Raw genomic sequence first — 15,854 nt, 5'->3', positions numbered from 1 at the left:
TTTTGGTTCCAACCACTGTCTCACAGGTGAACGGATGACCTCTGCATGTGTGGTTCCCACCGTGGAGCATGGAGGAGGAAGTGTGATGGTGTGGGGGTGCTTTGCTGGTGACACTGTCTGGGATTTATTTAGAATTCAAAGCACACTTCATCAGTGTGGCTACCACAGCATTCTGAAGCGATAGTGGTGAAGAGGGCACGACAAAACCTATCCCCCCTCAGGAGACTGAAAAGATTTGGCATGGGTCCTCAGATCCTCAAAAGGTTCTTTAGCTGCACCATTGAGAGCATCCTGGCTGGTTGCATCACTGCCTGGTATGGCAACTGCTCGGCCTCCGACTGCAAGGCACTACAGAGGGTAGTGTGAATGGCCCAGTACATCACTGGGGCCAAGCTGCCTGCCATCCAGGACCTCTACCAGGCAGTATACCAGGTGTCAGAGGAAGGCCCTAAAAATTGTCAAAGACTCTAGACACCCTAATCATAAACTGTTCTCTCTGCTACCGCACGGCAAGCGGTAAGCGGTACCGGAGCGCAAAGTCTAGGTCCAAGAGGCTTCTAAACCATATGTTTAAGCCACATGACTCCTGAACACTCAAATGGCTACCCAGACTATTTACTGTGTCCCTCCCCCACCCCCTTTTACTCCGCTGTTACTCTCTGTTGTTATCATCTATGCATAGTCACTTTAATAACTCTACCTACATGTACATGTTACCTCAACAAACTGGTGCCCCCGCACATTGATCCTGTACAGGTACCCCGCTGGATATAGTCTCACAATTGTTATTTTACTGCTGCTCTTTAATTACTTGTTACTTTTATTTCTTATCCGTATTTTTTTTAACTGCATTGTTGGTTAGAGAAGCAAGCATTTCACTGTTCTATTCCGCGCATGTGACTAATTAATCATTATTTGATTTGATACACCAACCCATCTGTAATGACAAACCTCCTGGCATTGACAACTTAGAAGGTTACTGGGGATGGTAGCTGAGTCTAGTGGAAGGTGCTTATCCACAGGCCGGAAAGCCAAAGTCATTCCGCTACCCAAGGGTGGTAAAGCAGCATTTACTGGTGCTAACAGAAGACCTGTTACCAGGTCTTAGTACAATTTTGGAAAAATTGGGTTTGAGCAATTGCAATGCTATTTCTCTGTAAACAAATTGACATCAGACTTTTAGCATGCTTATAGAGAAGGGCATTTTTTGACACCACACTCCACACAGCAAGTCCCGCAGGGACTTATCTTAATCATTGTCCAGCCATGTGATCAAGTGCTGCTAAGAAAGACCTAGTTAAGTTGCAGATGGCCCAGAACAGAGCGGCATGTCTTGTGCTTCATAATCAGAGGGCTACTATAAATGATATGCATGCCAGTCTCTCTTGGCTAATAGTTGAGGAGAGACTGACTGCATCACTTCTTCTTTTTATAAGAAACAATGTGTTGAAAATTCCAAATTGTTTGCATAGTAAACTTATGCACAGCTCTGACATACACACTTATCCCACCAGACATGCCACCAGGGGTCTTTTTACAGTCTGCAAATCCAGAACAAATTCAAGAAAGCGTACGATATTATAAAGAGCCATTATTGCATGGAACTCCCTTCCATCTCATATTGCTCAAATGAACAGCAAACCTGGTTTCAAAAAACAGATAAAGCAACACCTCACAGCACAACGCTTTTTCCCTATTTGACCTACATACACTGAACAAAAATATAAACGCAACATGTCAATTGCTGGTCCCATTTTTCACGAGCTGAAATAAAACATCCCAGGATTTTTCCATTCACAACAAAAGCTTATTTCTCTCAAATATTGTGGACAAATTGGTTTACATCCCTGTAAGTGAGCATTATATCCTTTGTCAAGATAATCCGTTCATCTGACAGGTGTCGCATATCAAGAAGCTGATTGAACAGCATGATCATTACACAGGTGCACCTTGTGCTAGGGACAATAAAAGGCCACACTGAAGATATCTCAAGTTTTGAGGGATCGTGCAATTGGCATGCTGACCGCAGGAATGTACACCAATGCTGTTGCCAGATAATTTAAACTTAATTTCTCTACCACATGCCGCCTTCAATGTCATTTTAGAGAATTTGGCAGTACGTCCAAATGTCCTCACAACCGCAGACCACGTGTAACCCCCCTCCTCCAACGATCCTGCAGGTGAAGAAGTGGATGTGGAGGTTCTAGGTTGGCGTGGATACACTTTCGGAGGAGTATTTCTGTCTGTAATAAAGCCTTTTGTTGGGAACTCATTCTGATTGGCTGAGCCCGGGTCCCCAGTGGGTCAGCCTGGCTGCGCCCCTGCTCAGTCAAGTGCAAACAATAGATTAGGGCCTAATGAATTTATTTGGATTGACAGATTTTTTTATATGAACTATAACTACAAAATCTTTGAAATTGTTGCATTCATATTTTTGTTCAGTAAATTTTGTGTGTATGTATTTAGATGTATAAAATATTTAAAGGTCCAATGCAGCCGTTTTTATCTCAATATCAAATCATTTTTGGGTAAAAAATACAGTGCATTCTGAAAGTATGCTTCCCTGTAGGGATGATACCAGGTTTCCTCCAGACGTGACACTTGGCATTCAGGCCAAAGAGTTCAATCTTGGAGAACCTTCCAGAGAATCTTGTTTCTCATGGTCTGAGAGTCTTTAGGCATCTTTTGGCAAACTCCAAGTGGGCTGTCATGTGCCTTTTACTTTGAAGTGGCTTCCATCTGGCCACTCTACCATAAAGGCCTGATTGGTGGAGTACTGCAGAGATGGTTGTCCTTCTGGAAGGTTCTCCAATCTCCACAGAGGAACTCTAGATTCTCCCATCTCCACAGAAGAACACTAGAGCTTTGTCAGAGTGACCGTCGGGTTCTTGGTCACCTCCCTGACCAAGGCCCTTCTCCCCCGATTGCTCCGTTTAGCCAGGCGGCCAGCTCTAAGAAGAGTCCTTCGACCTCATGGCTTGGTTTTTGCTCTGACATTCCCTGTCAACTGTGGGACCTTAGACAGACAGGCAGGCAAGTGTGTGCCTTTCCAAATCATGTCCAATCAATTTAATTTACCACAGGTGGACTCCAATCAAGTTGTAGAAGCATCTCAAGGATGATCAATGGAAACAGGATTTTTTTTTAAATAAATGTGCATAAATGTCTAAACATTTATTTTTACTATGTCATTATGGGGTATTGTGTGTAGATCGCAGTTAAAAAAAATAGATTTTGGAATAAGGCTGTAACATAACAACATGTGGAAAAAGTCAAAGGGGTCTGAATACTGTCCGAAGGCACTGTGAGTATCTTACTGTGATTGTTTTCAATTCAAATTCTACAATGTTTTACAAAAATACCTTCTTAGCAAAGAACAATTTCTCAAGCAAGAATTTAGCTAGGACTGTCTGGGATTGGTCTGAGTGGGGTGGGAAAAACTGAAAATTAGCTGTTTAGAGGTTTAGAACTCTCTTTCTTATTGGTCTGTTAACTAATTTACCACCTGGTGATATCACCAGGCAGGCCAAAACTCCATCCCAACAAAACAGGAAAACATTTCAGGCAATCTTTTCAAACAGTTCTTACACTAAAATGGCATTATAATTTCCACAATTTCAGAGTGTTATTCCAACCTCATAGTGTGGAAATATATATAAAACATTGGAAAATCACATTTTTGACTGCACTGGGCCTTTACATTATTATGATGCCTCCCACATGTCTTACAGTGAAGCAAGATTCATTTGGATTACTAAACTGAGGGACCAACCCCCTCATAGACCAAATATAACTTCAGTCTCCCCCTCCTAATGGAGGGTGGTTGTGCCATTTGCACTGGTTGACCTGAAGGATGTTTTGAATAATACCCAATGTACAAATCCCTCCACTTCTTGTCCATGTCATGTTTCTAACTCACCAGCAGGGGGACGTAATAGCCTTTCAGTGGCATACAGCTCAATCAAATATTTTTATAACTAACCCAAGATAGACAACAGCCTGTCATTTCCAATGGGAGCGTTCTAGCATGTATTTGTATATTTCCGTTAGGGAACGCCTACCCTGTGAAGTGTGCGTGTGCAATAACTCAATTGACCCTTGCACTCTTTCGAAACAAACACATTTTGTAAAACTTTGGCAAAGGGTCAAGTCTACAAAACTTAGTCCACTCTGTTCTTTACATATCGTAATTTTTCAAACTGAAACTGTATCGAGATTGGGAAAATGAGCAAAATCTTGGCCAAAATCTATGTCGCTCCATCTTCTCCCACTGAGCTTCCTCTCACCACCATATTGAGTGGAGATGCCAACCGGATACTTCACATTTATAAATCCGGTGAAATATCTGTCAAATTTTTCTATCTTTGGCCCAATACAGGCTGTCAAACCAAGAACATTTTTGGTTTCTAATATTAACAACAGCAGGTGGTGTATTTGTAATTCTTTCCTCTCAGTTCTCAATCCTTTATGATCATTAAATACTCATTTGACATGGGTGCCAATGTAAACACCAGGTACTTTTAGTAAAACATGTATAGTACTCTGGTAACCACCATGCCATAGCAACAGTTGAAGTCGGAAGTTTACATATACTTACATATACTCCCACAAATTTATCGTTAACAAACTATAGTTTTGGCAAGTCGGTTAGGACATCTACTTTGTGCATGACACAAGTAATTTTTCCAAAAATAGTTTACAGACTCTTATAATTCACTGTATCACAATTCTTGGAAACTTGGAAAATTCCAGAAAATGATGTCATGGCTTTAGAAGCTTCTGATAGGCTAATTGACATAATTTGAGTCAATTGGAGGTGTACCTGTAGATGTAATTCAAGGCCTCTTCTCTTTGCTTGACATCATGGGAAAATCTAAAGAAATCGGATTTTCCCATGATGTCAAGCAAAGAGAAGAGGCCTTGAATTACATCTACAGGTACACCTCCAATTGACTCAAATTATGTCAATTAGCCAAGACCTCAGAAAAACAATTGTAGACCTTCACAAGTCTAGTTCATCCTTGGGAGCAATTTCTAAATTCCTGAATGTACCACGTTCATATGTACAAGCAATAGTACGCAAGTGTAAACACCATGGGACGATGCAGCCATCTTACTGCTCAGGAAGGAGACGCGTTCTGTCTCCTAGAGATGAACGTACTTTGGTGCGAAAATTGCAAATCAATCTCAGAACAACAGCAAAGGACCTTGTGAAGATGCTGGAGGAGGTACAAAAGTATCTATATCCACAGTAAAACGAGTCCTATATCGAGATAACCTGAAAGGCAGCTCAGCAAGGAAGAAGCCACTGCTCCAAAACCGCCATAGAAAATCCAGACTACAGTTTGCAACTGCACATGGGGGACAAAGATCGTACTTTTTGGAGAAATGTCCTCTGGTCTGATTAAACAAAAATAGAACTGTTTGGCCATAATGACCATCATTATGTTTGGAGGAAAAAGGGGGAGGCTTGCAAGCCGAAGAACATCATTTCAACCATGAAGCACGGGGGTGGCAGCATCATGTTGTGGGGGTGCATTGTTGCAGGAGGGACTGGTGCACTTCACAAAATAGATGTCATTATGAGGCAGGACAATTATGTGGATGTATTGAAGAAACATCTCAAGACATCAGTTAGGAAGTTTAAACTTGGTCGCAAATGGGTCTTCCAAATGAACAATGACCCCAAGCATACTTCCAAAGTTGTGGCAAAATGGCTTAAGGACAACAAAGTCAAGGTATTGGAGTGGCCATCACAAAGCCCTGACCTCAACCCTATAGAAAATGTGTGGGCAGAACTGAAAAAGCGTGTGCGAGCAAGGAGGCCTACAAACCTGACTCAGTTACACCAGCTCTGTCAGGAGGAATGGGACAAAATTCACCCAACTTATTGTGGGAAGCTTGTGGAAGGCTACCCAAAACATTTGACCCAATTTAAACAACTTAAAGGCAATGCTACCAAATACTAATTGAGTGTATGTAAACTTCTGACCAACTGGGAATGTGATGAAATAAATAAAAACTGAAATAAATCATTCTCTCTACTATTCTTCTGACATTTCACATTCTTACAATAAAGTGGTGATCCGAACTGAACTATTTTTACAACGATTAAATGTCAGGAATTGTGAAAACTGAATGTGAATGTATATGGCTAAGGTGTATGTAAACTTCCGACTTCAACTGTATATATTTCCACATTATGAGGTTGGAATAACACTCTGAAATTGTGGAAATTATAACAATGCCCTTTTAGTGTAAGAACTGTTTGAAAAGATTGCCTGAAATGTTTGCCTGTTTTGTTGGGATGGAGTTTCGGCCTGCCTGGTGACATCACCAGGTGGTAAATTAGTTAACAGACCAATAAGAAAGAGAGTTCTAAACCTCTCTGCCAATAACAGCTCATTTTCAGGTTTCCCCTCCCCACTCAGATCACTCCCAGACAGTCCTAGCTCAATTCTTGCTTGAGAAATTTGAGTTGAAATATATTTGGCTAAGGTGTATGTAAACTTCTGACTTCAACTGTATATAGGTAGCTGAGTAGGGGTATATATACTGTGTCTATAACTGTGTTGTAAAGACAGACATACCATCGCTAGACTAGCGACTGTTGTCAAGTAGTTGGTCTCATCAAGTAAAGCTACAAATAAACTGAGTGCTGAGGGACAAATGTCTCTTCACATACTGTTGATCATGTTAGCAAAGTCACAGACGCTCCTGTAGTATTTGAATTTTTTTTTACCTTTATTTAACCAGGTAGGCCAGTTGAGAACAAGTTCTCATTTACAACTGCGACTTGGCCAAGATAAAGCAAAGCAGTGGGACAAAAACAACACAGTTACACATGGGATAAACAAACGTACAGTCAATAACACAATAGAAAAATCTGTATAAAGTGTGTGCAAATGAAGTAAGGAGGTAAGGCAATAAATAGGCCAATAGTGGCGAAGTAATTACAATTGAGCAGTTTACACTGGAGTGATATATGTGCAGATGAGGATGTGCAAGTAGAAATACTGGTGTGCAAAAGAGCAGAAAAACTCAAATTAATATGGGATGAGGTAGGTAGTTGGTTGGATGGGCTATTTACGGATGGGCTGAGTACAGCTGCATCTATCGGTAAGCTGCTATGACAGTTGACGCTTAAAGTTAGTGAGGGAGATACAGTGCCTTGCGAAAGTATTCGGCCCCCTTGAACTTTGCGACCTTTTGCCACATTTCAGGCTTCAAACATAAAGATATAAAACTGTATTTTTTTGTGAAGAATCAACAACAAGTGGGACACAATCATGAAGTGGAACAACATTTATTGGATATTTCAAACTTTTTTAACAAATCAAAAACTGAAAAATTGGGCGTGCTAAATTATTCAGCCCCCTTAAGTTAATACTTTGTAGCGCCACCTTTTGCTGTGATTACAGCTGTAAGTCGCTTGGGGTATGTCTCTATCAGTTTTGCACATCGAGAGACTGACATTTTTTCCCATTCCTCCTTGCAAAACAGCTCGAGCTCAGTGAGGTTGGATGGAGAGCATTTGTGAACAGCAGTTTTCAGTTCTTTCCACAGATTCTCGATTGGATTCAGGTCTGGACTTTGACTTGGCCATTCTAACACCTGGATATGTTTATTTTTGAACCATTCCATTGTAGATTTTGCTTTATGTTTTGGATCATTGTCTTGTTGGAAGACAAATCTCCGTCCCAGTCTCAGGTCTTTTGCAGACTCCATCAGGTTTTCTTCCAGAATGGTCCTGTATTTGGCTCCATCCATCTTCCCATCCATTTTAACCATCTTCCCTGTCCCTGCTGAAGAAAAGCAGGCCCAAACCAGGATGCTGCCACCACCATGTTTGACAGTGGGGATGGTGTGTTCAGGGTGATGAGCTGTGTTGCTTTTACGCCAAACATAACGTTTTGCATTGTTGCCAAAAAGTTCAATTTTGGTTTCATCTGACCAGAGTACCTTCTTCCACATGTTTGGTGTGTCTCCCAGGTGGCTTGTGGAAAACTTTAAACGACACTTTTTATGGATATCTTTAAGAAATGGCTTTCTTCTTGCCACTCTTCCATAAAGGCCAGATTTGTGCAATATACGACTGATTGTTGTCCTATGGACAGAGTCTCCCACCTCAGCTGTAGATCTCTGCAGTTCATCCAGAGTGATCATGGTGCTCTTGGCTGCATCTCTGATCAGTCTTCTCCTTGTATGAGCTGAAAGTTTAGAGGGACGGCCAGGTCTTGGTAGATTTGCAGTGGTCTGATACTCCTTCCATTTCAATATTATCGCTTGCACAGTGCTCCTTGGGATGTTTAAAGCTTGGGAAATCTTTTTGTATCCAAATCCGGCTTTAAACTTCTTCACAACAATATCTCGGACCTGCCTGGTGTGTTCCTTGTTCTTCATGATGCTCTCTGCGCTTTTAACGGACCTCTGAGACTATCACAGTGCAGGTGCATTTATACGGAGACATGATTACACACAGGTGGATTGTATTTAGCATCATTAGTCATTTAGGTCAACATTGGATCATTCAGAGATCCTCACTGAACTTCTGGAGAGAGTTTGCTGCACTGAAAGTAAAGGGGCTGAATAATTTTGCACGCCCGATTTTTCAGTTTTTGATTTGTTAAAAAACTTTGAAATGTCCAATAAATGTCGTTCCACTTCATGATTGTGTCCCGCTTGTTGTTGATTCTTCACAAAAAAATACAGTTTTATATCTTTATGTTTGAATCCTGAAATGTGGCAAAAGGTCGCAAAGTTCAAGGGGGCCGAATACTTTCGCAAGGCACTGTATACGTCTCCAACTTCAGTGATTTTTGCAATTTGTTCCAGTCATTGGCAGCAGAGAACTGGAAGGAAGGGCGGCCAAAGGAGGTGTTGACTTTGTGGATGATGAGTGAAATGGAGCGCGTGCTACGGGTGAAATGGAGCGCGTGCTGCTGGTGATAGTATGGTGGAGCTTTACCTTAAAGACCTATAGATGACCTGGAGCTAGTGGGTTTGGCGACAAATATGTAGTGAGGACCAGCCAACGAGAGCATAAAGGTCGCAGTGGTGGGTAGTATATGGGGCTTTGGTGACATAACGGATGGCACTGTGATAGACTGCATCCAATTTGCAGAGTAGAGTCTTGGAGGCTAATCGGTAGTATAGTCAGTTTTACGAGGGTGTTTGGCAATAGGAACCCTATTCTAGATTTAAATTTGGATTGTAGATGCTTATTGGGAGTCTGGAATGAGAGTTTACAGTCTAGCCAGACACCTAGGTATTTATAGTTGTCCACATATTCTAAGTCAGAACCGTCCAGAGTAGTGATGGTAGTCGGTTGGGGAGGTGCGGGCAGCGATCGGTTGAAGAGCATGCATTTATTTTTATTAACATTTAAGAGCAGCTGGAGGCCACGAAAGGATTGTTGTATGGCGTTGAAGCTTGTTTGGAGGTTTGTTAAAACAGTATCCAAAGAAGGGCCAGATGTATACAGAATGGTGTCGTCTGTGTAGAGGTGGATCAAAGAGTCGCAGCAAGAGCGACATTGATATATACAGAGAAAAGAGTCGGCCCGAGAATTTAACCCTGTGGTACCCCCATAGAGAACATGAGGTACGGACAACAGGCCCTCCGATTTGACACACTGAACTCTGAGATGTAGTTAGTGAACCAGGCGAGGCAGTCAGAAACCAAGGCTGTCGAGTCTGCCGATAAGAATACGGTTATTGACAGAGTCGAAAGCCTTTGGCCAGGTCGATGAAGACGGCTGCACAGTACTGTCTGTAGGCTGCACAATGTTAAGGTTTTAAATTACTGCACGGTCTGTTCTTCACTCCAGACTGGCTATTATTTAAATTAGGACCAGCTAAACATACCAAATACAGTACACTTCACTAACAGTTAAGAAGTCTGCATTTTAAAGGCCCAATGCAGCGGTTATCTAAAACTCGAATAATTTCTGGGTAATAAAAGATGCACTATGCAGAAAAAGCTTTGGCCATTTCCCGGTGGCTCAAATAATTTCAGTTTGTCACAAAGTAGTGTGGAGAACCATTGTTTCATCTAAACCTCTGAAATATATTTTCCATAACCAAAAATATTGTATTTTTAGCAGTTTGAAGCCAGTGTTCAAAACCAAAATTAAGACGCAAAAACTAAACTTAAGAACAGCTGTCATTTCCTGGTTGCTAAAATGAAACACTGTTCACTCAATTTAAGTTGAGGAAACAAGCACTGAACAGTGTAGAGAATCCTTGTCCCATCAAAAATCACTGAAATATATTTAAGTAAAAATCTCAAGTAGGTGTACCATGTTACAGGGAAATGGGATGCAGGGGAGATTTCTTTTGAACAGCCTAGTGCTGTTGAAATTCACCTAGCTTCCAAATGACATGTGTGTTTGAGAGTCAGCCTTCACTGACTGTCATAATAGCTGCTAGATAGTGCCAACATATAAAGATTTGTGCTACATCGTAGAAAAATGTAGTCGATTAGTACCACAAAGTAGCCTCACAAATCAATTTTAAAAATGTTTATTTTGCTGATGTACAAAACAGTTGTAAAAGCAGAAAATGAGGAATGTACACAGGTTACACCTGTAACATTCACTTGGCTCAAGATGCATAGACATAAAAACTTATAAAACAAAAATGGGTAGAATTTCATAAATTCCCTAAATGTGCTTCTTTAAAACCCAAGCAGCAGGTTCTCATGCACCTTTCACTGTTGTATTTAATTAAGGCAGCACTGTAACCATGACCCGTTTTCCAGAACTTTCATCAAACATTTCTAAAACTAAGGTCTAGTGTACTAGAACCTCCAGGTTGTAGAACACTAGACCAGTGGGTAGCTGGCTGCCGTGGCGATGCCACAGTGGTTCTTCCTGTCTTTGGCCATGTAGATGTAGCCTTTGTCTCCCCACTTATCACTCCAGCTGAGGAAGAGACAAAACATGTTAGTCCCACAGTTCTAGTTAGTAGGAAATTATAGATTCGCTTGTATGACTTAGACCATAGGATCAGGACAACACCAGCACTGTATTCAAATAAATGCAATGTAGAGATGCATATTCCCCGATGAGGGAATCAACCAATCCCGTAGTGGTGATGTAACAAATAAAAAACATCCTAGGAAGATACTGTGTACTGTACCTGTTCTTGACAATCCAGAATTTCTTGCCATCTACATCCTCTCCTTCAAAACCGTATCCCACCACCAGAACTCCATGGTCAAGCTCCTTACTGCTGCACTTCTCCTCATAATAGATCCCTACAGGGAGAGGACATAGTTAAATTAGTGGGCTAAGATACGGAGTTTACCTCAGTATGTAAAACCACCGGATCTCAAAGCTAAAGGTCATTAGGTAGCGTGTAGCTATTTACTAGATGGCAAAACTGAAATATTGGTAACAAATAATTTACTTCAAAGATGATGCCATTTGTAAATCTTAACTACAGTGTGATAAGGACAGACCAGAATAGCTCACTGCCACCCAAAAATAGTAGGTAGAGAATCCAAATATTCTAACACATAATTTAAGTTGCACCGCTAACTGCTACTCACCAGACTGGTAGAACTGGAAGGATTCGTGGCTGCCATCGATGGCGACAGAGACGGGGCCGACAGACGCCACAGCCTTCATCAGAGTGTGCTCCTTGCCACTGGGGATGTCCACGAAGCCGGTTTCATTGACGGCACTGAACTCTGGTCGGTAGTGGCAAAAGTAATCATCCTGAGTAACCAGATAAGCCCAACAGCCATGATTAGTAAAAAAACAAACATACTCCAATTATTCAAGCAAGTCAGTCATCCTTGGAGACATAAATCCCACTGTAATGTATATTTCTAAGTTGTAAGTCATTCCAAAATAACAACCATGGGAGTTGGTTCTACAGCAAACTGCATTATCTGGGACCAGGCTAAAAGAACAGGGCGTTACGTTTAATAAATGCATCTTCATACGCTATTATATTTGAATTCAGACTAATAGAACACAGGGCCTTACCTTGCCCACATAGGGGTAGGACGCCTCTGTGTCCAGGCCGCCGTTGTCCATTACATACTGGAACGCCCGGTCCATGAGACCTCCATTACAGCCATCGTTGCCCTGGGGTCTGGAGCAGTCCACCAGGTTCTGTTTACTCAGAGACACCAGATTGCCAGTCTTCTTGAATAGCTGGCCCTCTATGGCCCCGGTGGAACTGAACGCCCAGCAAGACCCACATGAGCCCTGGAGGAAAGATTGTTAAACATCTTGTTAGTATTTCATGTCAGAACACACTGACATGCGCATGTAAGTAATAACTATGTATACGCAATTTGCCGCCTTATCTTCTGTATACTGTAAATTACAATCATGGTAACCAGCATGCAAGAACCAGACAGTTCTCTGGAAGATATGCATTTATTTAGTGACACAGCAGTGTGTGTGGATAGGAGTCATGACTCATGAGTGATTCAGGTCTCACCTGGTCCATGACGGGAGTGACGTAGCCCTTCTCTCTCCAGTCCACAGCTTTAGGGGCCTGCAGGTAGTTGGGCTCCATGAACAGAGAGCCCTTGTACTTCCTCTCGGTTGTCTGCTTGTAGCCGTTCATGAGCTGCCCGAACTCTTCGTTGGTCTAGGGAGGAAAGAATCAGAACACGTTGAAATGTAATGTCTTCCCTGGCCAGATGTGGTTTGTAATTTACCATCTGAATGAGAAATCAAATTTTATTAGCCACATGCACCAAATACAACAGGTGTAGTAGACCTTACAGTGAAATGCTTACTTAAGAGCCCCTAACCAACAATGCAGCTTCAAAAAATAAAGATAAGAGTAAGAGATAAAAGTAACTAAAGAGCAGCAGTGAAATAACAGCGAGACTACAAACAGGGGGGGGGGGGGTACCGATACAGAGTCAATGTGCGGGGGCATCGGTTATTTGAGGTAGTATGTACATGTAGGTAAAGTTATTAAAGTGACTATGCATATACGACAACAGAGAGTAGCAGTGGTGTAAAGAGGGTGAGAGGGGCACTGCAAATAGCCTGGGCAGACTTGGGGGTAGAAGCCTCTTGGACCTAGACATGGCGCTCCGGTAACGCTTGCCGTAGCAGAGAGAACCATCTATGTGGCTGGAGTCTGACAATTTCAGGGCCTTCCTCTGACACTGCCTGGTATAGAGGTCCTGGACGGCAGGAAGCTTGGCACCCGTGATGTACAGGGCCGTTATAGCATATCCCTCTGTAGTGCCTTGCGGTCGGAGGCCGAGCAGTTGCCATACCAGACAGTGATGAAACCAGTCAGGATGCTCTCGATGGTGCAGCTGTAGAACCTTTTGAGGATCTGAGGACCCATACCAAATCTTTTCAGTCTCCTGAGGGTGAATAGGTTGTCATGCTCTCTTCACAACTTTCTTGGTGTGCTTGGATCATGTTAGTTTGTTGGTGATGTGGACAAACAAGGAACTGGAAGCTCTCAACCTGCTCCACTGCAGGGCGTGGGAAGATGAGAATGGGGGACGTGCTCGAAATGTAGTTTTTTTTCATGTTTATGTCTTAGGACTGTTTTAAAAGTTGTGCACTGAACCATGAATCTAGTGTGCATCTTTAAGACTAAGTTTCAATTCCCTTCTCAGGATATCTATTCCATTGCTGCTTGATAGTTAAAGAAACCTAAACTGAGAGTCTGAATACATTCCTGCCTTCATTGTCAACACCGATACCTGTGTGTTGTCAAAGTGCCTGTGAAATAGTATGTACTATGTGCTTTAGCAAATATATGGCATGACAACAAAAAATTCCAGCTACACACAGTATGGGAAAGGGCTGCTGAAATGTACCTCCTGCTCCACAGTAAAATGTCTCAGCAACAGACTTGGACAGAAGCTCAATGGAACTGATATCAGCACCTGAAACTTTCTACTGCTTTAGTTCCTGCACCTCATAGAATATTAGCTCAACAGTCCTGCAGAATTCTTGGATATAAATATGTACAGTACAGGCCCCCAGAATGAGTAGCGGCACCCATTTCATCCATGTCAAGCACTGCTCAGCAAGGTGATTCTTCTTACCATGTCACCAAAGTGGTTCATGCCCAGACGGTAGGAGTGTTTTCCCATAGAATGGTCCAGGTTGTGCATCTCAATCTTCTTCAGGTTCTTTTCCCAAACCATCCTTCTCCAGCCCTCCTCGCTCTGTAACAATGAGTGAAAAACTATGAGAAAATATACACAATCATATACTGTCCCAGAACTATGTGCACAATCCATGCAATTAATGATACATAGGTGTAATTTACAGCTACATGTATGCACCAATTGATCAATTTGAGCCCCTTGTTGAGAGCAGTGGAGGATGGTGGGAGGAGTCAAAGGAGGACAGGCTAATTGTACTGGCTGTAATGGAATTAATGGAACGGAGTCAAATGTGGTTTCCAAATGTATGATACCATTCCAGAAATTCCATTCCAGCCTATACAATAAGCCCATCCTCCCATAGCTCATCCCACCAGCCTCCACTCGTTGGGAGCTACAGAGGGGTTCCTGAGGATGTGCTGAAACACCCACCTCATGGTAGTTCTTGCTGTGCCAGTTCTTCCACAAGTGCCAGTGGCCCTCCAACTGAGAGTCAAACATAGGGTCCGCATACACAGCACTCATACAGAGCACTAACACTGCCAAGTATAGGGACATCATGATCAAACAGCTGTGGAGAGAGAGAGAGAGAGAGCAGAGCTGAGTCAGCCTTGTATTTTCAGTGTAAAGAAGCAATATAGTATTAACTGTTGAATTTGTACCTTTGAAACAACGGCAGATCTTCGACATTATATACAACAAAAAGTCTGGGCAGCACCTCCTACTGGAGAGTTGATCAACAACTATCCATTTGGTCTCCCATCCAGTGTTTTAGGCCAGCTTAGCTTTGACATGTCACTGACTACTCATGTGCTATCATGTGAATGATTGACTGCATCACTTCTTTTTATAAGAAACATTGTGTTGAAAATACTTTGTTTGCATAGTCAACTTACACACATCTCTGAGACACACTTATCCCATCAGACATGCCACCAGCGGGCTTTTCACAGTCCCCAAATCCAGAACAAATTCAAGAAAACATACAGTATTATATCGAGCCCTTACTGCATGGAACTTCCATCTCATATTGCTCAAATAAACAGCAAACCTGGTTTCAAAAAAGTAGATAAAGCAACACCTCGCGGTACAACACCTCTCCCCTATTTGACCTAGATAGTTTGTGTGTATGCATTGATATGTAGGCTACGTGTGCATTTAAAAGAAAATTGATGTAGTTCTGTCCTTGAGCTGTTCTTGTCTAATGATGTTCTGTATTATATCATTCTGTATTATGTTTCATGTTGTGTGGACCCCAGGAAGAGTAGCTGCTGCTTTTGCAACAGCTAATGGGGATCCTAATAAAATACAAATGTTTAAAAAATCAAGTCATTGCAAAGTGTATCTTTAACAGAAAATGAAATGTAACCATCCTTTATAAGTCATATCAATTGTAATATTTACGCCAATAAATCACTTGTGAAGTCATCAGCAGCTATTGTTTTAATTCAACCTAGGGTTCACAAACACATCACCTTGCACTTTCACCATCCTGTGAAGTTAATTCATCATAATTGATTTAATCTGCAGCCTAATAAACTGCATGCTTTCCCAACAAGTAGTAGAGTGATGTCCACACTACTACTCAAAGTTTACTTCGATATAATAACCATCATTTGGTCATAAAAGCATTCTTACCAATTCTTACCAATCATCTTACCAATCATCGCATAATTAATTTTACGGACACAAAAAGACCACTTGTCTAGAGTATTTTGTGTTGTCGACATTTGGAAAGTTTACCG

General features: G+C 41.9%; 1 protein-coding gene across 1 annotated transcript; it reads right to left on the bottom strand.

Moving 5' to 3' along the window:
* Nucleotides 1-10,824: 10,824 nt before the first annotated feature.
* Nucleotides 10,825-14,674, bottom strand: LOC109885322 (cathepsin L1-like). The gene is made up of 7 exons (XM_020477171.2): nt 14,542-14,674; nt 14,047-14,169; nt 12,459-12,611; nt 11,996-12,220; nt 11,554-11,722; nt 11,142-11,259; nt 10,825-10,924 (listed from the first exon to the last, which is right to left on the bottom strand). Exons 1-7 carry the CDS (start codon nt 14,668-14,670, stop codon nt 10,825-10,827), a joined length of 1,017 nt encoding a protein of 338 aa, XP_020332760.2. The 5' UTR covers nt 14,671-14,674.
* Nucleotides 14,675-15,854: the final 1,180 nt, after the last annotated feature.

Source organism: Oncorhynchus kisutch, unplaced genomic scaffold, assembly GCF_002021735.2.
Source record: "Oncorhynchus kisutch isolate 150728-3 unplaced genomic scaffold, Okis_V2 scaffold3980, whole genome shotgun sequence".
Classification (NCBI taxonomy): Eukaryota; Metazoa; Chordata; class Actinopteri; order Salmoniformes; family Salmonidae; genus Oncorhynchus; species Oncorhynchus kisutch.
This window is presented reverse-complemented; position numbering and strand designations above follow the sequence as displayed.